The sequence below is a fragment of the Pelodiscus sinensis genome, chromosome 3 (genome assembly GCF_052426305.1).
Source record: "Pelodiscus sinensis isolate ZL-2025 chromosome 3, ASM5242630v1, whole genome shotgun sequence".
Lineage (NCBI taxonomy): Eukaryota > Metazoa > Chordata > Testudines > Trionychidae > Pelodiscus > Pelodiscus sinensis.
In genome coordinates, this window is record NC_143054.1 from 197091693 (window position 1) to 197116011 (window position 24319).

At 46.2% G+C, this 24319-nt stretch overlaps 1 protein-coding gene across 4 annotated transcripts in view; it reads left to right on the top strand.

Annotated features, from left to right (window-relative positions):
* Nucleotides 1-21715, top strand: part of RIN2 (Ras and Rab interactor 2) — a 128046-nt gene extending 106331 nt beyond the window's left edge. For all 4 annotated transcript variants that reach the window (XM_075925778.2, XM_075925779.2, XM_006118559.4 and 1 more), the window contains exons 9-12: nucleotides 10402-10707; nucleotides 12762-12893; nucleotides 16584-16747; nucleotides 20904-21715. In XM_075925778.2, the coding sequence (XP_075781893.2) occupies nucleotides 10402-10707; nucleotides 12762-12893; nucleotides 16584-16747; nucleotides 20904-21224 (923 nt within the window). In that variant the 3' untranslated portion in view covers nucleotides 21225-21715. The remainder of the gene's footprint in view (nucleotides 1-10401; nucleotides 10708-12761; nucleotides 12894-16583; nucleotides 16748-20903) is intronic.
* The last annotated feature ends 2604 nt before the right edge of the window (nucleotides 21716-24319 follow it).

Consider the following 24319-nt stretch of genomic DNA (forward strand, 5'->3'; position numbering starts at 1 on the left):
ATGCTGCAGCCAGATGGAGGCTGTGCACCAATGGGAGCTTGTTGGCCAGGCTTCATTTTTAAATAAAGTAAATATTCTGTCCAACACAAAAGGTTTCGACGTCTTTATGGCAGGAGTTGGGAACCAAAAAACCCCGACCCTCATTGATGTGACCCCCAACTGAAACCCCTCACTCCCCTGGTGCTCCAGTCCCCTAGTGGGGGGAAGGGCAGGGAGGACTTAAGTTTAAGGCCTCAGACCAGATTTACTCTTCTGGGGCTTCAGGGTTAGTGGATTTTGTGGGCCCCCAGGTTCTGGATTGGGCCCAAAAATGAGGGGGTAAGTGTGTGGGACAGGGCTGCCAGTGAATGGGATAGGGATGGCTGGGCAGGAGATGGGATGTGGAGGGGGATGAGGGTGCGAGGTCTGGCCAGGCGGCAGGAGCAGGCTGCAGGGTTGGCTGCATGACCCGGGGCAGGAGGGGATTTTTGGGCAGGGGGTGTCTGGCCTAAGGGTGTTACATAGTCAAGTCACCTCATGAATTCTTACCAGTTAATCAACTATTCTGTCGTCCTCAGGGTGGGGCCAGCAGCCAGCGAGCTCTGTCCTCACTCCTGAGGAGCCCCCTGCCACTCGGTGCTGCTGCCCCTAGGGTTGCCAGGTGTCCGATTTTTCCCGGACAGTCCGGTATTTGCACCGTCTGTCCGGAAGAAAAATTCAGAAAATACCAGGCATGTGCAATGTCCAGTATTTTCTGAATTGCCGGCTGGGTGCCGGACTGAAGCCTGGCAGGGGCGGGGGAGCAACTAGGAGGCGGGGCTGCGATTGGTGCTGGGAGCCCTGTGGTCGCATGCAAAAGCCGGGTGGGGTGGCGCAGGGCGGGGGGGGGGGAATGACTCCCAGCCCTGCCCCCACCCAGCTACTGCTCCCAACTAAAGGGAGTGCCTGCTGGGGGCGCGGCCTGAAGAACTCCTGCAACCCCCCCCTCCCTCCTGCCAAGTCTGCTTCCCGACCCCCTTTGTCTGGGCCCTCCTCTCCTCCCGTCTAGCCCCATGGCCACCGGCCCTCCCCACAGCTCTGCTTCCCGCCCCCCCCCCTTCTGGCCAGCCCTATGACCCCCCAGATGCCCCCCCCCACCAGCTCTGCTTCCTGCCCCGCCCCCCTCACAGCCAGCCCCGCCCCCCTCCCGGCATGCCCTGCCCACGATCAAGTGTGTCCGTTTTTTTGGTGGGGGTCTGCCTGGCAACCCTAGCTGCCTCTATCAGAGGCAGCAGCACAGGGTGCCAGGCGGGAGTGGGTCCGCAAAGGGAGCCAGTTTAAAAATCAGCTCCCCTTATGGACCAGCAGCCTGTTGCCCTGCACTGCAGCCTCTGATATAGAGGCCGCAGCGCAGGGTGGCAGCAGCCCCTGTCTAGGGGGTCTGAGCTCCCGGACCCAGCGTTGCCAGCACTGAGCTGGGCTGCCCACCCAGCTCCTAATATACTTTAATGCAGAGCTGCAGCAGGGGTAGGTCCTGGGCCCATGGCAAGGCAGGACTGAGCCACGCTGCTGTCTAGCCTGCTAAAAAATGTACTGGCCGGAGTGTGCGTAGTCTATCACATTAACCTTTACGCTTTTGCTTATTGGTTAATCAACTACACTATTACATCCCTAGTCTGGCCTGGGGAAGACTGTCTGGCCATGGGGCAGAGGATGGGGGGGGGGGTGTGTGTGGGGGGGCTGGAGGAGGCGGGGGGGCGTGTGTCTGGCCATGGGGCAGAGGATGGGGGGGGTGGGGGGGTGTCTGGCCAGGGGCAGGGTGGGGGGGGGTGGAGGAGAGCGGGGGGGCGGGGGGCGTGTGTCTGGACATGGGGCAGAGGATGGGGGGGGTGCGTGGTTAGGAGGCGGGGGGCGTGTGCCTGGACATGGGGCAGAGGGTGGAAGGCAGGGGCAGATGAGGGTTTTGCGGGGCCCAAGGCAGCACAATTTCGCGAGGCCCCCCCTTTGACACGGTGCATGCGCTGTGGCGCCACGGCGCATGCGCGGGGCCTCTTGAAGCGCGGAGCCCGGGGCAGCCGCCCCGCTCGCCCTGCCCTATATCCGCTGCTGGGTGGAAGGTGTCTGGGCTGGGCGCAGATTGTTTGGCCAGGGGGCAGAGGGGAAGGGGAGTCTGGCCAGGGGGCAGGCTATCTGGGGGGATGAGTGAGGAGGTGGGGGTCTTGGCATGAGGGGTTGGGGGGCACTTTCTTGTTTTTGCACCGTGTGGCTGGCTGCTTCTCCCATTCCCTAGCAGGAAGCCTCCAAGAAGGGTTCGCAGGGGAGGCCTGCAGGAAATGTGTCCTGGGGGAACAAATTATCAGCGCTGAGGGAGCCATCTTTGGTTCCTAGTTTCCCGCAGGCCAGGGTAAGGAAAACGCTGTCATGCCAAGCCATGTTTAGCTCAGCTTGTTCCCTGCATGCTGGATCCAGCACGGAGCCTTTCTCCCCTCTCTTCCTCCCCCCTCCCCCCAGGAATCTGGCGCTGACATTCCAATCTTGTGGGGGTCTGAAAGGCTGTAGCACCAGTGCTGACTTCCTGCTGCAGGAGGAGATGGGGGGGGGGGGGGGTGGACGGAGGCTGAGCTGGGACTCCAGTAGAGCCATATCTGGCTCCCTAGTGAGTCATATTTGGCTTGCAAGCCATAGATGCCAACCCCTGCTATAGGCCGTATCTTTCTGTGACATTTAATGGATCGGGCACGTCTCCCTTCAACGCTGTCCATCTTCAACAACCAAAGAGCTGAAAAACAGTGTATTCTGTTATAATAGAGAGAAACAAAGCATGTGCGTGAGGAGGAGCAATATTCGGAAATGGGTTGCCGAGAATTTTTAAAACTTGGACCTTAGAGAAGGGCGGGGAAATCAGAAAGCAGTGGTACTGTCAAAGCAGGGAGGACTGGACAGACACTCGCTACGATGCATCAAACACCCCAGATTTAAATCTGTCCTTTGTTGCTCCTTTGCAGAGTTGCACAACAGCATGTCCGCACAGGATACAGATGTATTTCCACAAGCCACAGCGAAAAAGCCTTTTATTTCATTTGTCAAAGCACTTCCAGTTCCCATTTTGTGGCTAGTGACTAATAGTAAATATTGGGAAAAGAAGATTTTAACAAGACTTAACTTAAAATTATGCACGTGGAACTTCTCAGTGAGTGTATGTTTAGGTCTCCCTCTGTACTGATCCCCAGGGGAGATGAATTGTTACAGCCCCCAGCTCAAGCTGTAGCAGCTCAAGCTTTTAGGTCTGGTTCCTGGTTTGATCTCCAGTGAGTTGTCTACTGAATATTCTTGGTAGAATTTCCAAGAACGCTCAGCACTGGCCAGACTCCACTCTGTTGAAATAAGGTGGAGTTACACCGCTGATTCTAGTGGGAGCTGAGTGACACTGCTGAGTGCTTTAAAAGAATCACACCCTCAATACCTCAGAGAAACACACGACTATTAGCTTAAGACAACTAAGGCTGCCTGTGGAATATGTCCTCCCAGAAACTCAAGAAATGCCATGTTTTCTGTACCCAGATTTCCACTTGTCGCCAATGCAGCCCATTAGAAAGATAGTCTTTGCCAGTCTGAGGTCCATCTAACATAGTATTCTATCTCTGACTCTGGCCAGCACCAGGCGCTTCAGGGAAAGGTATAAGAACCCAACCCGCATTCCGTTGCATCCTGATCTCTGATCACTGGAAGTTACCTTCTGACCGTGGTCTTCAAGCTTTTTAGCACAAGTTCACTTTTTCACTTGAAGTGCAATGTAAGATCTATCTCCAACCCAAATACCCTGGCCCCACTTCCTTCCCGCCCTTCTTTGAGGCCCTGCCCTTGCTCCACCCATTCCCCGAGGCCTCACCCTGCTCACTCCATCACCTACTCCCCCATCCTCACTCACTTTCACCAGGGTCAGGTAGAGGGCTGGGGTGCAGGCTCTGGTCTTAGCCTGCACCCCAGGCTAAGGGTTCAGAGTGTGGGAGGGGCTCCAGGCTTAGCCGAGAGTGGGGGATTAGGGTCCAGGAGGGGTTTCAGGGAGCAAGCTCTAGGAAGGAGTTTGGGTGCAGGGGGACTCATGTCTGGGGTAGGAGGTTGGGTGCAGGAAGGGATTCAGGACTGGGACGGGTTCAGGATGCAGGCTCTGGCTGGGTACTGCTTACCTACGATGGCTTCCGGCTGGTGGAGCAGTGGGGTTAAGGCAGGCTTACTCTTGCCCTGCACCACTCCTGAAAGCAGCTGGTGTGTACAGCAATGGCTCCGTGGCACCATGGGCTGCCCCCCATCTATAGGCACTGAGGCCACAGCTTCTACTGGCCATGTTTCCCCATTACTGATCAGTGGGAGCTGCAGGAGCGGTGTCTGCAGGCAAGGACAGCCTGTGGAGCCCCCTGCTCTGCCTCTCTCAGGAGCTGCAGGGACACGCCAGCCACTTCCAGGAGCAGCAGTTACCACGGGGATAATGACTCCAGCCACGACAGGTTCGGCATTTTAGAACTCACTGCTCAATGAATTAAATGTAAGCGTAAGAGAGAAATGAAAACTATGAAATGCACAGAGCAGTCACACCCCCAAGATAACCCACTTTACAAGCAGTAAAAGAAGTAAAAACAACCCCCACATATGTATTGGGTCAGGAGATGAGAATGAAGGTGTGTGTGTGTGTGTGTGTGTGTGTGTGTGTGTGTGTGTGTGTGTGAGCGCGAGAGAGAATGACAGACACGCACACTGTGTGAGTGTGACAGATTTACCTCCATCCCCCTCTCTCTGTGTGGAGATAGAGTACACAAGTGGGGGGGGCACCCTGACATAATTGCCCCCCTCTTAACTCTCCCACACACTGCCCAGCAAGCAGAAGGTTCTCAGTGACTCAGCTTCAAGGCAAAGGGCAGAAGCAGCATGACAGTGTGTGGAGGGGCCAGCACTTGATAGCTTCCTGGACAAACTAGTCAGCATCACCTGTCAGAGGCTCCAAGATCTACCAGTAGCTCCTGATCTATTGGTTGGTGACCACTGCCTTATGACATGAAGTATGAGATTTAATAGCTTTTCCAAGGTTTTGTAATTCATTATCATCACTCTGGATATTCTTCTTTATCTATAGAGAGGTCCAATCCTTTTTTGAATCTAGCTAAATTCTTGGCCTCAGCAACTTCCTGTGGCAATGAGTTCTATGGTCTAACTTCATGTGTGAGGAAAAAATCATTTTTAAAAAATGTGCCACCTGTTAATTTCATTGAATGTTCTTTTATTGTTTAGTTTAATCTGAGAGTTTGGGAGGGAGAGAGGAAGGATTTTTGCAATAGAGACTATGAGATTAAAAGAAAAGCAGCTGTTTACAGTAATTTCTATCTATCTTATTATGTATCATGCAGAATTGAGCCTCATACGAGGATTCTCACCCTCACCCTCCTACACAAAAACTTACAGATATCCTCAGGTACTCTGATTTGCTTAATCAGAGGAATGAAAGAGAAGAGAACACAGAACACACTTGTATTAAACTTTTCATGCTGTGCAGAAAGAATGAGACCAAGTACTGTTAACATTCATGAACCACAATGACCATGCTACTGTTGATACTACTGTGATGCCTTCCTTGTGGTAAGATTGTGTTGACTGTCTAGGAGAGGAGCGGTCTTATTTACAGGCAGCTGGCTAGTGGTGAGTGGGAGCTTGTGATGTGCAGCACTGTTAAAAATTGCCCGAGGCGCGCTCTAGAGTTGCAGATAGGCTAAGTTCCCTGAAAATTTGGGAAACCTGATTCACTGGGTTTCCCCTGCTCCACAAGCCAGCGCTGGAAATAATTCAGGAGCATTAGGAATCACTGTGACAAATTGCAAATGTGCTTAGCCTCTGCCATCACAACTACTTTGCCTTCCTGCGCAGCCACAGCAGGAGAATTGAAAAAAACCCAACTCAGTGACTCATTGTTAAGGATGATACAATTCTGTCTCAGTGGTCACAGATTCCATGACTTTCTGGGACCTCAGTGACTCTTCTGGGGCTGGAGCAGCCACCAGGGGATGCTTGGGTGCCTGAACTGCTTGACAGGTGGTCAGCCTGGTAGAGCAGTGGCCCCCAGAATAGCTGGCCAGTGGCCAGCGCTGGGGTGCTGGAATAGCGTCCAGGGTGTGAGTGTCGCTAGAACAGCTGTCTGGTGGTCAGTGTGAGAAGCAGCTGGGGTTTAGACAGCTGCAGGCCTTGGTAGAACTCTTATCTGTCCTTCCATCTCCCCATCCCTAGTTACTTTTTAGTAAAGGTGGGGGACAGGTTGTGGGCTTCCATGAATGTCTGTGTATTGCCTGTGACCTATTCCTGACTTCTGCTAAAAATACCCGTGACAGAATCTTAATCTTACACATTGTTCATCCATAAAGCAGGGTGACACTGAAGTCTGGGAAAAGGATCCCACCCACTCATAGGTTAGAGCTGCATCCTAATCTTTTGTCTTCACTAACTTATCAATAGAGGGAAACTGCTGGCAGAATTCTCCCTCTCAGCTCTTCGGGACTGCTCAGATTCGATTAGCCTCTGAAGACTGGCCACCAAACATGCCCCTCACCCCCCTCTGGGCCTCTGACTCTGCCCCCTCACACCGCAGAGATGGTGCTGGGAGGGAACCAGCTTTTAAGACGGCTCTTCCCAGCACCAGCTCCTGCTTCCTTCCCCCCCTTCCCTCCCCCAGCCTCTTGCTGCCTCTGATATCGAGGCAGCAAGGGGCAGGGGGAATGCAAAGTACAGTAAACTTCCGATAATCCGGCACCTTTAGGACCCAGGGGGTGCCTGATTATCTGATATGCCGGACTATCGGGGGGGGGGGCTATGAGGGGTCTGGGGTGGGGTGGGGGGGATAGAGGGGTGGCGCTGCAGGACTGACCCGGCAGCACCCAAGCTGCTCTGCCCCGGGTTTCCCCGAGTCAGCTGCTGGTCAGTTCAGCAGCGGCTGACTTGGGGAAGTCTGGGGCAGAGCAGCTGGGGGTGCTGCTGGGTTGGTCCCGCAGCGCCGAGGGGGGACCCCAGCTGCTCTGTCTCGGGCGTCCCCAAGTCAGCCGCTGCTGAAACTGACCAGCGGCTGACTCGGGGAAACCCGGGACAGAGCAGCTCCAATTGTACGGCTGCCTGGAGCACTTCCGGGTTCCAGCTGGTGCCGGACTAGTAGGAGTGCTGGAACACTGGATGCTGGACAACTGGAGTTTTACTGTAGTTGATTTGATTACAGGTTGTCTTCACTATAAGTCTAAAGTACATTCCAAAAAACTTGGACTTATAGCGAAATAACTTAGAGGGGAATTTTTTCCTGCAGCTGACTTCCATTTGCTCAATTTTTTGTGTGTGCGCGCGAAGTAAGAGCGGGGAATGGAAGGACTTATCACGCTTCATTTCCTACAAGCATCAACAACTTTAGTGCAGAACAGATGTATACTGGGGCGACTGATAGCAGGGGCGCCTCTTTGATTCCTTTTTTATATCACTATGTAAGACATGGGCAAAAGTTCTGGCCTTACATCCTAGCCCAACTCCCTTACATGCATGCTTCCCAAAAATACAGTTATCACAGATCTTCCACTGCCGTTTAGAACCAGAAGATGTAGGGAGTCTAAACTGTACCTGTAAATTTAAATGGCTTTCATATCAGTAACTGTGATTTTGACACAATTTGTTTAGATGCTGGTCTAAATTAAGGGTTGGATCCTGCTAGCTTTCTATGTAAGGAACTCCAGATGAAATTTTGATTCACAGGAGAATTGAGGCTCTAAATATAATGTTTGGCAGCACTTAAAAATAGTCTTTGATTCTGACTTCAACAAATTCCAACAGATGAAACACTAGCTATAGAAATGTTCCACTTTAAAGCACAGCAATTGTACAGAAATTTGTATATTGAAACAGTCAGTAAACCTTTTTGTTAAAAAGGTAAACTGACAATAACACAAATAACATCATTAATGCCAGATTTTTTTTGTTTATTTTTAGCAAGGAGTAATAGTATGTAGCATACTGAAATAGGGTTATCTCTATTTGTTTACATTGAGGTTGAGGGGATGTATTTCTGGATGAGAACACATCCCTCTCCCAGCTAATATGAATGTAAGTACTCTTTCATCAGACCTGATCTTGACTGAACATTAGTCCAAATCAGATCAAAGATTCTCAGTCTATTCTAGAATCCCCCATTTATATCTTTGTTCCTTTGTGGTATTCCATTTGCTTTTCTTCTGGCTGGGTGGGCAGTGGATCTTAATGGAGGGGTCAGGAAGGGATTATGTGGCTCATTCCCAATTGCTGTAGATGATACAAATCATTTAAAATGTCACCTCTTGTCACAGCTGACTTACGGGTAAATTATACCCTTTTTGTATGCCTTGACCTGGATGGACCATCCGTGATACCTGATCTATGGACAGCTTCTTTCTTGCTTCCAGCTGTTTTTATAGGCTCCCTTGCAAAGAGCTTGGGTGCCTATAAAAGCAGCTGAAAAGAGGAGGAGCCAGTTTACCTAAGAGGAGGAAATCAGAGCCACCAGCAGGACTGGAGCATACACGAGCTACCAATAGGACTGGAACGGCCTGTGGAGGAAAACATAGAAATGGGGAGGGGGGCACATGTTGTGGAGAAACCTGTGGAGTGGAAGCAGTAGGACAGACCTAAACAGAGCAGATTAGGGGAGTGGGATGGATTTTTCCAAGACAGACACATCTGTAAAAGATAAGTATGAAAGATAAGTAAAAATGAGAGAGAACTAGGCAGTATTAGTTTGAAATAACAAACCTATAGGTAGTCTAGAACTTTTAACAAAACAAAGTAAAAAAGAAAAAAATAGGCCACGTCTTAAAAGCATACTAAACAGGCAGAGATTTTTCTTACAAAATAAAACAACTACCCTGGAAAGATGTGGTAACTTTTAAATGATTTGCAGCCATCCGGTTGTGCTCATACCCTTCTGCAGCTTCATGACTTTACATTTGTTAACCTCATTCTCCCTCCCTTCCTTTCTATTGGCCTTTATGTTCCTTTGTTACATTTCATAATTTAGGCTCCATTCCTGCAGTGCAGTTAGTGGGACTTGGCAGGGGTCTTCTCTGGTGGGTTGTATTGCAGGATTGAGGTCTCAGATTGAAAGCTCTGCATGGAATAGATTACTTCTGTTTGTGTTTGTCTAGTGCTCAGCATAATAGACCCTTGGTCCTCACTGAAGCCTTTGGGAGCTACTGCAGTTCACATAACAATCATGGAGTGACCATATACTCTCTTGAAGTTGTTTTTCCATTTGAGCTACGGTTGTCATTGCCACAAGAATGCTACATGGTTCTGACTAAGCGGTGAAATGATCTGTGTGTGTGATTGTTCAGGATACTTATGATTTGGAAAGAAGGGTATCCACACTGGGGCGGCGGGGGAGCTGAGACTCTTTTGTTAAACCTAAGTGGATCAGGAATAAAAAGCTGAGTGGCTGCTATACCATCCGCACCCTGTAGGTAGGTGGAGACTGTTAGGATTAATGACAGAATTGTGCATAACTTCCATAATGAAATCTGAAATGGACAAAAGCAGCTTCTCTCCCTCCCCCCCCCCCCCTTTTCAGTGGTAAAACTCCATGGCCAGGCCAAAGTTCACAAACCTTTTGGCAAAACTGGGCCAAGTTTTTGTAAATTGGATTGATTTATGGATGATTTCTGATGGAAACTATGCAAAACTGGATCATTTCAACTCTAAATCAGAGAAAAGTTAATGGGTATTGGCTGAATTGTACAGGTTGAACCTCTCGCTACTGTCGGATCTGACCGGTGCCAAACCAGATAATTTGCCGAACCACAAGAGGTCGATGTTGTCTAGTAGCATTACTCACACTTCTGCTTACTGGGCTCTTAGAGGGCATTTAGGGATAAATGAGAGCTAAATAACAGCACAGAAGACTGAAAACCAAGACTGGTAGCTGTAAACAAACTTTATGGGACTGCAGGAAACTTGGCTACACCCATGATAAGTAAACATCTGGCTAACTAAAATAATGCCAGATCATGGATGTTGCTGGACTAGAGAGATTCAGCCTGTAGTGAGTTTGAAATTTGTTTGAAACTGAAATTCAAAAGAAAACTGAGTCCCTACATCCTTGTCTATCAAATCCAAGAGGCTAGGTTTGCATGGACGCCTGTAAATTCAAGCCACTATGTTCCATACAGCTGAATAATCTGTGTTTTGGTTTTGGTTTGTTTTTCATATTTGCCAGACTACTGTGACATAGAGATTCTATTTGGCCTTTTGATTCATTTTTAGCAAACATCTGGAAATGCAACTGCATTAATGTATAGAGTTCAGTGAATAGCATCCACTCTAATTTCTCCTTTGGGAATAGATAAGGAAATACTGATTCTCCTCTAAATGATGAAATCAGCTGAACTCGTGTTTCCCTTTCAGATGTTGTGCTGGAGAAGGCCATGCACAAGTGTATCCTGAAGCCCTTGAAAGGTCACATTGAAGCAATGCTGAAAGAATTCCATACCGTGGATGGCTCTTGGAAACAGTTAAAAGAAAACCTGCAGCTGGTGCGGCAGAGGAATCCTCAGGAACTGGGTGTATTTGTCCCAACACCAGACTTTGTGGACGTGGAAAAGATTAAAGTCAAGTTCATGACGATGCAGAAAATGTATTCACCTGAAAAGAAAGTCATGCTGTTGCTGAGAGTATGCAAACTGATTTATACTGTCATGGAGAATAACTCAGGTAATACTCTCTTTAGGTTAAAGCTCTCTGCTGTGAAATGGGGCGTGTGTGTGTGTGTGGGGGGGGGGGGTGGAGGGGTAGATCCTTTGCCTCCACCCTGACTGGAGTCCCCCTTTCTTCTCTTTGCTTCTCATCTGCCTCTGATCCTCAGACTCTGCCACTCAGTTTCTTTCTAGAGTGCTGTGTTGCATCTGACAACAAATCAGCTAAGATGCACAGGTGAATGAACTGCAGGAATAGCTGTTGGAAGAAGAGCTCTGGTTAACTATTTGCATTTGAAGTAGACATTGAGGCTTTGAACAAGGCTTTCCGTAACTGCCTTCAGAGTCTGAATTTGAGGTTCTTAGGCTGTATCTACACTAAAGCCGCAAAGCTTACCTTGTTTACGGGTGTGAATATTCCACTCTCCTGAGCAATGTCAGTTCTAGTGACATAAGCACTCATGTGCACGACACTATGTTGGTGAGAGAACTGCTTCTGCCAGTAGCAGAGGTGGGTTTTTTATGCAAATAGGAAAACTCTCTCCCATCAGCATTGAGTGTTTTCACCAGCTACGTGGCCGTGGCACAGCTGCATCTGTACAGCTATGTCGTTGCAGTGCTTTATGTGTAGATAGGGCCTCAGTCTGATTGCTCTCTGGAAACCATAGTAGGTGCAGTTAAACACATTCTGTATTTCAGTAGTGGAGTCTAGCCAAGTAGATACAGGACAGCAGTCTGAAAAATACTCATTGCTAGAAGGTGGCAAACAAAGACTCTACTTCTGGCTATCAGTGCTTGTGGATGTTCTACTCTGAGCACTATCTTTGTTTTAGATCAAAAATAATATTACCATTTCTACTCTGCCACAAGTATCTAAGATACAACCAGGACCTTGAAAGCTAGATAATGAAATGGAGTAACATTGATAAGAGGCATTTTTAAAAATATTTGTGCAGAGTCACGTGGAGGCTTGTAGCCAAAACACGCTGCTAGACAGTGAGAATGCAGGGGTGTAGCCCTATGTTACCTCAGGCGTTGACCTTATCAGGTGTCGCAAGCAAATCTGAGTGAAGCACATGTTAGGACAGCGGTTCCCAACAACCCGTCCGCAAACCAGTAGTGGGCCACAAACCCCTGCTTGCTGGGCCACAGCACTCTGCCAGGCCACGCCCTCAGCTGTTAATAAGCCCCACCCACTCGGAAGCCCGTAACCTATAAGGTGCACACTTGGGTGTGCGCTGAATTTTTCTCCCATGGTGAGTGGTGCTGAGATGAAAATAAGGTTTACAGGATGTTTCGAAAAAGGGTTTATTTTTCGACAGATCTACGTCTAGAGCTCAGTGAGACCCGGTGCTCTGGGCCTTTAATTTTTTTTTTTTAATTAAAATTGTAAGTTCTGTAGCGCTGATGGGACCACTGGAGAAGTACAAATATCCTTGCACATAACACTAGACAAGAGTGGTGTCGGGCATAACCCACCAGTGGTTGAAACTGAAATCCATGGAGCAAAAATGCAAAAGTACAAAGAATCATTTTTACTATTTTTACTATTTTTTACTATTCTTAATAACTATGGCACAGCTTGGGAGTCTAATGCTCCTGTAAATGCGGTGTTCTGTGCTGGAATATCTGATTCAAATCTTGAGCTTCCCAGTTGTATCTTCCTAGCAATAGGATTTTATTCTTATGTATAAGAAGGTGTGTAAAAGAGAGAAAATTGTTGTTTCCTGGTAACCTGCTGGCAGGAATCCATCATCGCAGACTTGTCTGGTAAGCTGAGCCTCCGTGAGTCAGTCAGCCGTGTGCCATCACCAGTGGAGCAACATAGGCCTTGCTCCTCAGTTCTTTGTGCACTCGAAACTCAGGTTTGGGTGTGTCAGCAATGCAAGATCAGACTCACCATTTGTATATGGTTGTAGCCAATTTCCAGAGATTTCCACCTTGCTGCACTGTTTTGTAAAACAGTGTAGTTGTGCAATTTAAGGAAGACAGCCTCAAAATGTATGCTTTGACGAGCTGAAGAAGCAAAAGGACTTGGACGCTGTATGAGTATCTCTATTTCTTTTGCTCCAGGGAGGATGTATGGAGCAGATGACTTCTTGCCAGTGCTGACCTATGTAGTGGCCCAGTGTGACATGCTCGAGCTTGATACTGAAATTGAATACATGATGGAACTCTTGGATCCATCTTTACTACATGGAGAAGGTAAATGGTTGGTTTGTTGTTTTGATTACAGTGAGCCCTCGCTACTTCGCGGTTCGACCATCGCGGATTCACGACTTCGCGGACTTTTTTCAAAGCCTCGGGGGAAGCCGGCGGGGGGGCATCCCAGGCGCGCCTGGGCTGCTCCCCCGCCGGAGCCCCTCCGCGGCTTTCAAAGCCTCGGGGGAAGCCGGCGGGGGGGCATCCCAGGCGCGCCTGGGCTGCTCCCCCGCCGGAGCCCCTCCGCGGCTTTGAAAGCCTCGGGGGAAGCCGGCGGGGGGCCATCCCAGGCGCGCCTGGGCTGCTCCCCCGCCGGAGCCCCTCCGCGGCTTTCAAAGCCTCGGGGGAAGCCGGCGGGGGGGCATCCCAGGCGCGCCTGGGCTGCTCCCCCGCCGGAGCCCCTCCGCGGCTTTCAAAGCCTCGGGGGAAGCCGGCGGGGAGGCATCCCAGGCGCGCCTGGGCTGCTCCCCCGCCGGAGCCCCTCCGCGGCTTTCAAAGCCTACTTCGCGGATTTTCAGCTATCGCGGTAGGGTTTGGAACCTATCTACCGCGATAAACGAGGGTTCACTGTAATACCATGTGGAAGCATGGGGGAGGGGGAAGGCTTCTCTGAAAGCATAATTTGAACAGAAAGTATTTAAAAGCAGCCCCAGAGCCAATGGAGTGCTGCCAGCCAGTTAACAAGAGGTTCCCAAAGCCATGTCCATGTTAGGATGTGATGTAGGCTGAGTCCCAGGGTGCATGTGATTGCAGCATGTAGAGGTGAAGGACTGGAGAATCTGTGTGGGTTCCCATTTCTGTGACCAGGATTTCAGTAGCCTGGGAGGGACATGGCAAACAAGCTTCTATTAAATGCACATGCTGGTTGTGTTTATGCTTCAAGTCCTGAAAAATATTTCTGTGTCTATTTATAGTGCAGCAGCAGCATTCATTTGAAATGGGGGATGGAATAAATGCCTGGGAGGTCCCCTCATGGGGAAGTACTTGGCCAGTATTCTCTGCCCCATTCCAAAGGCAAAACATTTGCTTTTGGGGAAGTACTTTTTGAGGCCCAAGAATAATTCATCCATGTCTGGAATGACAGAGAAGGCTAAATACTGTCAGAGGCAGGGCAATCACCCACCTTCTCTAGTTTCATGGTGTTATTTAACAAGGCGCTCCTACAAACTGCCCATTACTATCTATAGCTAGGAAGGTGGTTTTAAATTCCTGTGATCAAGGTCACTTTTGACCCAGGGGTGGGTAATAATTTTTTGCCGGGCGGCACTTCAGAAATTTTTTAAGTGGGCCCAGGCCGTACCAGAAGGGGCGGGGCCTCAAGTGGAAGGGCGGGGCCAGGATATTTCCCTGCTTCCCTACCCACAGACCATGATTAGTCTGGGAGTGAGGGGGCACTTTTGGCCCCTCCAGAGGCTCCTCTGTGGTGCCCATGCTCCTAGTGGTGGGAGGAGACTTTGCGTGTTCCCTCTTCAGCCCCCAGGCCAATCAGGATCTGGGGGTAGGGGAGCGTGCAAAGCTTCTTCCTGCCCTGCCAGGAGCGCATGGTGCTTCTAAGTGCTGCACATTCCTCGCAGGGTGGGGGCAGGGCGGAGGAAACGTCGCGCACTCCTCCTCATTCCCAGGCCAATCAAGGTTTGGGGGCAGGGAAACGTGCAAAGTCTCCTTCCGCCCTGCCAGGAGCCATGCGGGCTGGTTCACCCCGCTTGGCGGGCCTGATCCAACCTGCGGAAGCTCTTTTGCCCACCCTTGCTTTTGACTCTAAATTTACGTATTCTTGCTGTCAAGAACATTTGACCCCTACTCTCATTAGACAGAACAAAACAGCTGTATCCCATGGGATGCTGGTATGTTTGATAGGGTTATGTCAGAACTCCTCCCAAGCTACACTTGTGTGTTCCCTGCCTTGGAGTATCAAGCTCCTCCAGCACATTATTTAGAAATTGCATGGTGGAAAACATTTGATGTCGGAAGCTGGCGAGTATGTAACATGTTTGTAAAGTTGAAACATCTGCTGAACTAACAAGAAGGCTTTTTTAGTTTAATAACAGAAATCTGCAGTTCATTGGCTCTTGTCTTTAACACCAGATGCTCTGATAATGTGTAGGAAGAACTGTCTAGTGATTTGGGACTATGCAGTTCAAAAGAAATGTACTGTCCAGTTTGACTGGTGGGATTAGTGGTTATGTCACATGCTTTACCTATAAAGCTTGTTTGGAGACTAAAAGCTAAGAAGACACTAACTACAATCCTGAAACAAAACACAGAACTATGTAGCACTTTAAAGACTAACAAGATGGTTTATAGTTCTGTCTTTTGTTTCAGCTAGACCAGACTAACACGGCTGCATATCTCTATCACTATTCTATAATCCTGAAAGTACTGACACCAGCGTGGTGGTAATCTTTAAATAGCACTGAATGGCTAGAGATCCAGCTCAGTGAAAATCTTGACTGACTTATTTAAAAAAAAAGGGGGGGGTGCCCTGTGTCCTCCACTTGTGTTTCCATTGGCTTGACTCTGGGACTTGTACTGCTCGGGGGCCGACATTTTCTGCTGTAATTCTGGCCTGGCTTCATTTAGATCCCTAATAAAGACGAAATAGCAGGAAAGGATACCAGAGCTGAACAGAAAGAAGGGGATGCCAAAGGAAACAGAGGGCATGGGAGATTTTTTTTTTTTTTTTTTTTTTTTTTAAAGGAATCTAGGAACAGACTCCTGGCCAACAGACTGGATTGTGTCTCCTTAGCTTCAAATTGTCACAGACTCTCTGGAATCTTTCCTGGGTATAGCAAAATGAATTCTCAATCCTTGCTTGAGACCAATTATAATAATTTGCCATAAGATGCTGTGAAGTGGAAATTTTTGTTTAAAAAAACCCAACCTGTTAATTTTACCTCAATGCAAAGACTCAGATGGGCAAAAAAATCACTATTTGAAAATGAGGTGTTCAAATTAATTAGGGGGAAATAATTCAACTTCAGACAGCATAGTGCAAATGCTCAGAAATAAAGAGCATTGCTTATGGAATTTTTTTTTCCAAAAAAGTACATTTTAAATAATTATCCACAGTGTTGCTGCATCTAGTGCTATACACATTATACCACTTCATAACGTGTAATGTTTGTAAAACTGGGAAACGCAGCTCATGGTACAAAGCGGGGGTGGCCAGATTTTACTGACCCTCCATGCCAAATACAAGCATCTTCAGAAGTTTGAGAGTCAAGGCTTCACCTGTCTGGTAGGTGAGAATGGGGAAGCAGAAGATGTGTGGAGCTCCTATAGCTACATTTTAACTGTAAAAGAGCTGCATACGGTTCAAGCCATGCTTTGGCTGTCCCGGGGACAGAACAATTCTCATCAGCCAACACATGAACCCAGCACGTTACTGTAGACTACGTGGCTGGATGGATAGAAGGATTTCAACAGATTTACAAAATACAAATCCTTCTATCCATGCAGCCACGTAGTCTGCAGTTAGTTAAAGTGCTGTCTGGTTACATTGTTAAGCGTCTTCATATAGGATAACAGCCTACTCTGTGGTTTTTTTTCTTTAGCCAAAAGATGGCTACTTTGGAAATAGTAAAGAATTGTATGGGCATTCTGATTGTAGTCTTCCCCCTGATATATCAGCAGAGCTGACTAATTTCTTGTTCCTGAATATTTTGAAAATCTCTCTCTTCTCTTGCACCTCAGGGGGCTATTACTTGACAAGCGCATATGGAGCACTTTCTTTGATCAAGAATTTCCAGGAAGAGCAAGCAGCCCGACTGCTGAGTTCGGAAGCCAGAGATACTCTTCGGCAGTGGCATAAGAGGAGGACAACAAACAGAACAATTCCTTCAGTTGATGATTTTCAGGTACTGTATATGGTTTGTGAGAAATAAAGGGCCAGATTCTTCATTGTGGCTATGATCTGTTTGGTGCAACAGCTAGTTTGGCCATGAGGAAAACGGTTATTGCTCCCGGATTCTTGTCCACCTCTGCCTTGGCATGGCACAGTTTAAAGCAGCTTGGAGGTCGCTCTAACCTCCAGCAGCTGGCAGTCACCCTTTAGATTGCCACCTCTGTCATTCTCCACCATATAAAGGAGCAGCATAGGGAGTGTGTTACACCCAAAAGCTATATTCCTGCTGCAGGAAAGCTCATACTTGGAGAATCCCCAACTAGAGAGACAAGATTCGTTTTCACTCCAGAACCTGACCCAGAATGTCTCTGTTTCTTTGACAGTTCTTGCATCGTACAATAGAGTTGAATTACAGTGTCCTGGAGAAAACATTTACTGAAGAAATTTAATTTTCTCCTCTTATTGTACAAGTATAAAGGCTCAAAAATGTGCTAACCTGATGTATCTTCATTTGGTTTTACTTCTCTGTTTGCTTCCTTGATATACACCAACCAGAGGTGCATACTCCAGCTCATGTAGTTTAGCGTAGCTCTGTTGAAGACAATGTAACCAATCCAATTTACAGAAGCTGAGGATCTGGATCACTGTATATTTGAGAAGCCTAAACAATTAGCTGAATTCTGAACCTTAGCTATTTAGCAGTCTTTCTGCCTTTTCTTGCTACTCTTGAAGTGTAGGGCTTCCTCTAAAAACGTACTGATGTTAACGTTAGCATTGTGTCACTCCTTTAGAGTAGAACTGAGAGTCCTTCACAGAAATTGAGACATACCCAAGCACCGTCTAGACCAGTGGTTCCCAAACTTTTCGGCATCATTCCTCCTTTTTGATTTGTGAGAAACCCTCACTTTCCCCTGCCCCCCAAAATAGCAGCAAAACTTATTGAGCAAAGAGGGGAAAAAAGGGGGGAGGGGGAAGGAACTGACCAGGGCCGAATTACAGTCGTGGTCCCTTTAATTCTCGGGACCAGTGTAAAAAAGAAAAAAAAAAAGTGACAGTATTCCAGGGGAAAAGTTGTTGACCAAAAATTTAAAAAGATTGCCCTTTTAAGAGCAGAGCAGTAGGTATTTCCCTTTTAATGTGGCCATTTCGAGGTTTGCCCAGGACACTCCATCCTCCCTCTGCCCCAGCCAGGCAGAGCTGCATGTGTTCCCGCAGACGCCCAAGCCAGAAAAAACAGAAAATACCACACATTAGTATTTTCTGAATATTTTTACCAGACAGACTGGGCTCTTTCATGGTTACCTGACAGATTTGCCCCAGATCCCTAAAGGGCCCCTCAGGGATTGAACTCACAACTGTGGGTTTAGCAGGCTAATGCTCAAACTTCTGAGCTACCCCTCCTCCCTTACTTGTTCTACTCTTCCTTTTGGGGCACTGGGCATTGGCCACTGTTGGCAGACAGGATATTGGGCTAGATGGACCTTTTGGTCTGACCCAATATGGCCATTCTTATGACCCAGTATGGCCATTCTTATGTTGAAAAACTGGAGAAATTAAAACTGCTTTACTTTTTCCTATTTATGCTATTTACTTTTTGCATTTACTCAGATTAAATAGAAGCAAAATTACTCTATTTTCATTATCCACAGTCCTGTTCATACTCATCTCATGCGCTATCATAAGGCTGAAAGATTTGGGCTACAAACGCTGCAGGGGCATATTTAATTATTAAGAAAAACTGTTTCCATTGGAATTTTTACAAATTATACAGATGTTACGGTTGTCTTAGCTTTCAATAGCTTGCATTTACAAATATAAATGCACAACTCCCATGCAAGTTGGATTCTTTAATGACTCATTTCATTTAGTTGCACACAAACACGAGTCCCAGCTGCAGTTCTCACTCAGTACTAACCTCCTCTTCTTCCACAATACTATGCTCTTCCCATTTTTCCTTTCTGACTTTTCCTTTCCTTCAATTCCACTCCCAGATGCTTTTTCTATAAAATATCTCTGTTGCACTTATTTTTTTTCTTGTGTTAAAAATATGGCTGTTATTTCTCAGTTTCTGTATTTTACTTTTCTAATGCTTATTGGAAAACGGAAAGGCAATATTATTTCTTCTTATGTTCTAGTACTTTATTTATCATGTATATGTAGTCACTGGGGGAGAGGGTATCACTTGGCAGAGAGTAATAATATATGGAGATATACCTATCTCATAGAACTGGAAGGGACCTTGAGAGGTCGAGTCCAGTCCTCTGCCCTCATGCGAGAAGGATCTCATTCCTGCCTTGAAATTATATTGACACATACAAATGTTGTACAATAGATTGTCTTCACATACCCTCTTTCTGTGCCTCTTTAGGAAAAGCAAAAATGTTACTTATTTTAATATATGCAGAGAGTTCAGTTTTCATCTTATTAAGTAAATACTGATTCTTTTCTAAAGCTTCTTTTCTGCAATCTAGCACAAAAGCAGCATTTTTGGACAGAGTGCCCAGAGGGTGCCTATTACTTCCTATCCTTCTAAATCACGTGTTCATCAGCAAGGCACCACATGGAATCCCATTAAAGTCAGTGGGGCCCTGCATGGGTGACAGTCTTTCTGGTCAGTCTGATTGCAGAATTAGAGCCTAAAGCATTAAAAGCAAGGTTGAATTAAAGCATTAAAAGCAAGTTTGCGGATGATACTAAGCTAGGGGGAGAGGTAGATACGCTGGAGGGCAGAGATAGGGTCCAGAGTGACTTAGACAAATTGGAGGATTGGGCCGCAAGAAATCTGATGAGGTTCAACAAGGACAAATGTAGAGTCCTGCATTTGGGACGGAAGAATCCCAAGCATAGTTACAAGCTGGGGACCAACCAGTTAAGTAGTAGTTCTGCAGAAAAGGACCTGGGGGTTACAGTGGATGAGAAGCTGGATATGAGTCAACAGTGTGCCCTTGTAGCCAAGAAGGCTAATGGCATATTAGGTTGCATTAAGAGGAGCATTGCCAGCAGATCCAGAGATGTCATTATTCCCCTTTGTTCGGCGTTGGTAAGGCCACATCTGGAGTATTGTGTCCAGTTCTGGGCCCCGCACTACAAAAAAAGATGCGGACGCATTGGAGAGGGTCCAGCGGAGGGCAACCAAAATGATTAGGGGGCTGGAGCTTATGACTTATGAGGAGAGGCTGAGGGAGTTGGGTCTGTTTAGTCTGCAGAAGCGAAGAGTGAGGGGGATTTGATAGCAGCCTTCAACTTCCTGAAGGGAGGTTCCAAAGAGGATGGAGAAAGGCTGTTCACAGTAGTGACAGATGGCAGAACAAGGAGCAATGGTGGGAGAGGTCCAGGTTGGATATTAGGAAAAACTATTTCACTAGGAGGGTGGTGAAGCACTGGAATGGGTTACCTAGGGAAGTAGTGGAGTCTCCATCCCTAGAGGTGTTTATGTCTCGTCTTGACAAAGCTCTGGCCGGGTTGATTTAGATGGGATTGGTCCTGCCTAGAGAAGGGGGCTGGACTTGATGACCTTCTGAGATCTCTTCCAGTTCTATGATTCTATGATAAGGGGATGGGTTGATGAGAGAATATGATCTTGGTAACTAATTGACCATTCATTTTCAGTGGGAAATATGTCAATGGAGGGATGATGGGAGTTACTATAGAGAATTTCTGGGTGTCTGGCTGGTGAGTCTTGCCCACATGCTCAGGGTTTAGCTGATCGCCATATTTGGGGTCGGGAAGGAATTTTCCTCCAGGGTAGATTGGCAGAGACCGTGGAGGTTTTTCGCCTTCCTCTGTAGCATGGGGCGCAGATCACAGCTGGAGGACTCTCTGCATCTTGGGACCTTCAAAGTATTTGAAAGCTTCAATATCGGAGATATAGGTGAGGATTATTCTAAGAGGGGTGGGTGAGATTCTGTGGCCTGCACTATGCAGGGGGTCAGACTAGATGATCATAATGGTCCCTTTTGACCTTAAAGTCTATGAATGAATCTATGAAAGCTTGTTTATAGTTTTTTACCTGGAGCTGTACATTGCCACTGTCCCGTCCCCTTTTCTACCCCGCCAATGATAAGTTTCTTACAGGAAGCTTGAAAATGTAGTGTGATACTTCTGGTGTGGTGTGCGGCTTTGAGTGTGTGACTTTTGATTTCTACTATCTGTTTTCTCACTTTTTACAGAACTACCTTCGAGTTGCGTTTCAGGAGGTTAACAGTGGCTGTACAGGAAAGACCTTATTAGTAAAACCTTATATCACCACAGAAGACGTGTGTCAACTCTGTGCTGAAAAATTTAAAGTGGACAACCCCGAAGATTATAGCCTGTTTCTTTTTATTGACGATACCTGGCAGCAGCTCACAGAAGATACCTACCCTCAGAAGATTAAGGCAGAGCTGCATAGCCGTCCACAACCCCAGGTTTTTCACTTTGTCTACAAGCGCATTAACAGTGATCCCTATGGTGCCATTTTCCAGAACAATGATGACAACTCCACTTTATAGAACAGATGCTTGTTATTTGTGTTCCTTGATGGAAACATCTCGAGTGGCTGCCTTTTTTAGGAGGCAAACAGTCCTTAGACTATATGCCTAGTAAGAACATGAGCAGCAGCTTTTAGCACTGCCTGTAGAAAATATACATACAGTACTTACGGCCAATTGTGCGTTATATGCTACCACGGTATCTTAAGTGAGCAGCTGGTGCCGCTGAGTTTCTAGGAACACAGATTCTTCTAAACTATGTAACGCTATTGCCCTCTGCAGGCCCATTCCTGTAAGCATGCTGAGATTAAGTTTCTCATACTTATCCTTCAGCCAAATGTTGTTTTGATATAAACATATATGCTAGACATACCTTTTGGGTGGACTGGCTGGTACACTCTCAATTTCATCAGCATCAGTGTGACAAGACTGTCCGATGCAGGGCATCAGTTAACTTCCAATTACGTGGATGGTTGCATCCTTTTCTCTCAAACTATTTTTTTTTTTTTTTTTACAGAAAGGCTCCATGTTTTTATGTATTTCATAGAAATTTTTATAGCAGTTGCAGGTAAACTGTAAGGGTGGGTTTTTAAAATATTTTTTTAACTATAAAGTATTCTATAATTATGCATGTGACTTTTAACATTTAATATACAAAAATAAATCTCTTGCTGGTTTTAGAGTATTGCATTAAATGTCTATGGTTTTTCTCTTGTTACTGGAGGGTTTTATGCAGCTTTTGTTTTGAGATTTTTGTGTTTCTGTAAGCAGTTTGTTGACACTGGTCACTTAGATGCCTTTTATATGAACTGGATGTGCTATTATCGAGACTATTGTTTATATACAGCAGTTTTAGACAGATACAAGAGTATGGAAGGGGGACATGAAATAAATGAATGTAGAGAAGAGGTAGAGAATGTAGAGAAACTAATTTAGGAATCAAATGTGTTAGTCTGCTGGTTCAGGCTCCTTGCAAAAAAAAAAAAAAAAAAAGTGAAGGAGATTGATAAGGAACAATTGTATGTTTAAAGTACTGTAGATATGCTGATGGATAACTCTCCCAGATACTAGTTGTGTTAGCAAAGCATTAAAAGCACCAATAAAATGAATGAGAACACTAACCATTTTACATATGTTTGATGTTGCTAGTATCAATCTGTTTTCGACTGAAACAAAGATTGTTGTAGGTTTTAATGAATTTGAGATTTTTCTTTAGATGAGAGAAACTGTAAAGACACCTGAAAGTCAAAGCCTTAAACACAGAAAGATACAATGAAATCAAATTTGTATGTTCTTTAAAACCTGTTCAAAATACTGAATACTGTGGCTGAAATTCTGGCCCCCCCACTGAAGTCAATGATAATTTTACCATTGTCTTTAATGGGGTTAGGATTGCTCCCTAAATTCTTGTAGGAGTATAATTGAAGACAGGTGGTTACAAGAATATAGACTTTGGACATTTGTATGGCTGTGTATGCATAAGATCTGTACCTTTGTCATGTTGGTTTGCCACATATTAGAAACCCTTGGTACATGTTTGTGTTTTTATTTCATTTTGTAAATGATAAACAGTGAGTTTTGCACATAATACATTGTAATACTGTGTTATAACCAAAGGTGTTGTGTGATTATTTTGAAGACAGTCAGTCCATGTGTTGAACTTTGATACAAATCTCAGCATGTAACCCAGTCTACGTGGTTTGCTGAAGGAGAAGGCTCAGGAAGTATTTGTTAGTCTATATATAGTTGTGAGGAGGAGCTGAATGATTTAATTAAAGGAAAGCAGTCTTTGATTTTTATTAAAATTAGGAAGAATTAAAACAAATATGCTGAATGAGTTGGATGGTACAAGAAGACAGCTGCAATAGGAAAGCGCTAAAGCTAGATGCCCGTCCCATTGTCTTCTTCCATAAACTGGAAGCAGATCTTATATATACAATTTCAGTGAACATTTTGTGAGGCTTTACCCCTGCACTGATTTTTTTAGGACCATGCATATTGAAGGTAACACCTGAAGTTCTTGGTACTACAAAATATAACCAGCCCACCGTTCTCCATGCTAGAATCATAGAAATGTAGGGCTGGAAGGGACTTTGAAAGGTCATCTAGTCCATCCTCCTGGCTGAGGCTGTGTGACTTGCTTTAAAAAAAAAAAAAAAAAAGAGTGAAAGAGGCTGCTAACTTTATTGCTCAACATTTCTTGCTAAATCAGGAGTGACACTGGCTCCGCAGGAAGTGCTACCCTTTTTATTTAGCTGACAGCTATCTGGAAGGGAGGAAAAATTGTTGAGTAACTCTAGAACTTCAAATGTGAAATGCAGGAAGACAAAACAGGAGCTCGGGAGGGGATGACACATGCACAAGCCACCCCGCAATGGTTCTTCTGTACACTTGCGCAATTGCTCCCTTTGAATATTAGAACACAATGTTTAACTAATTTTCTTCACTGGGCAAACTTTTCTCACTTCTCATAATGCCAGGAAACAGATGACAGTAAAGCTTTGGAAAGGATATACAATAGTAAAAATAAATTAATCACTTCTTGTGGGAGGAACAAGAGAGCATGATATGAAATAGAGACACCAGGGAAAAGATTTGAAACCAAGTATTATTTGGAAGTTATATAACTTTTTTTCAGTGCACAATCCCTATTTTTCTTTGAGCTGAAGTGACCTAGGAGTGAATAAAGCCATGGAAAACAGCTTTATATTCATGTCAATGTAATGCAATTGCAAAAAAAGGCTAATATTCTGGGGTGTATTAACAAGTGTGTCATATGTGAGATAACTGTCCTGTTTTACTTCAAGGGTGATGAGACATCAGTTGGAGTACCCTGTAAATTTCTGGGCACCACACTTCAGGAAAGATGAGAAGAAATTGCAGAGTAGCCAGAGAACAAAAAATTTGATAAAAGGTTCAGAAAATCTGACCCATGGGGAAAGGTTTTTTTAAAAGTAAAAAGCTGCTGGGGCATGTTTAGGCCAGAGGAAAAAAAAGCTGGGGGGGGGGAAAGGGGGAGCTAACAGTCTTCAAATACCTTAGGAGCTGTGATCAGTTGTTCTCTACCACCAAAAACAATTGGCTTAAGTTGCAGCAAGAGGCTGTGTCTAGACTGG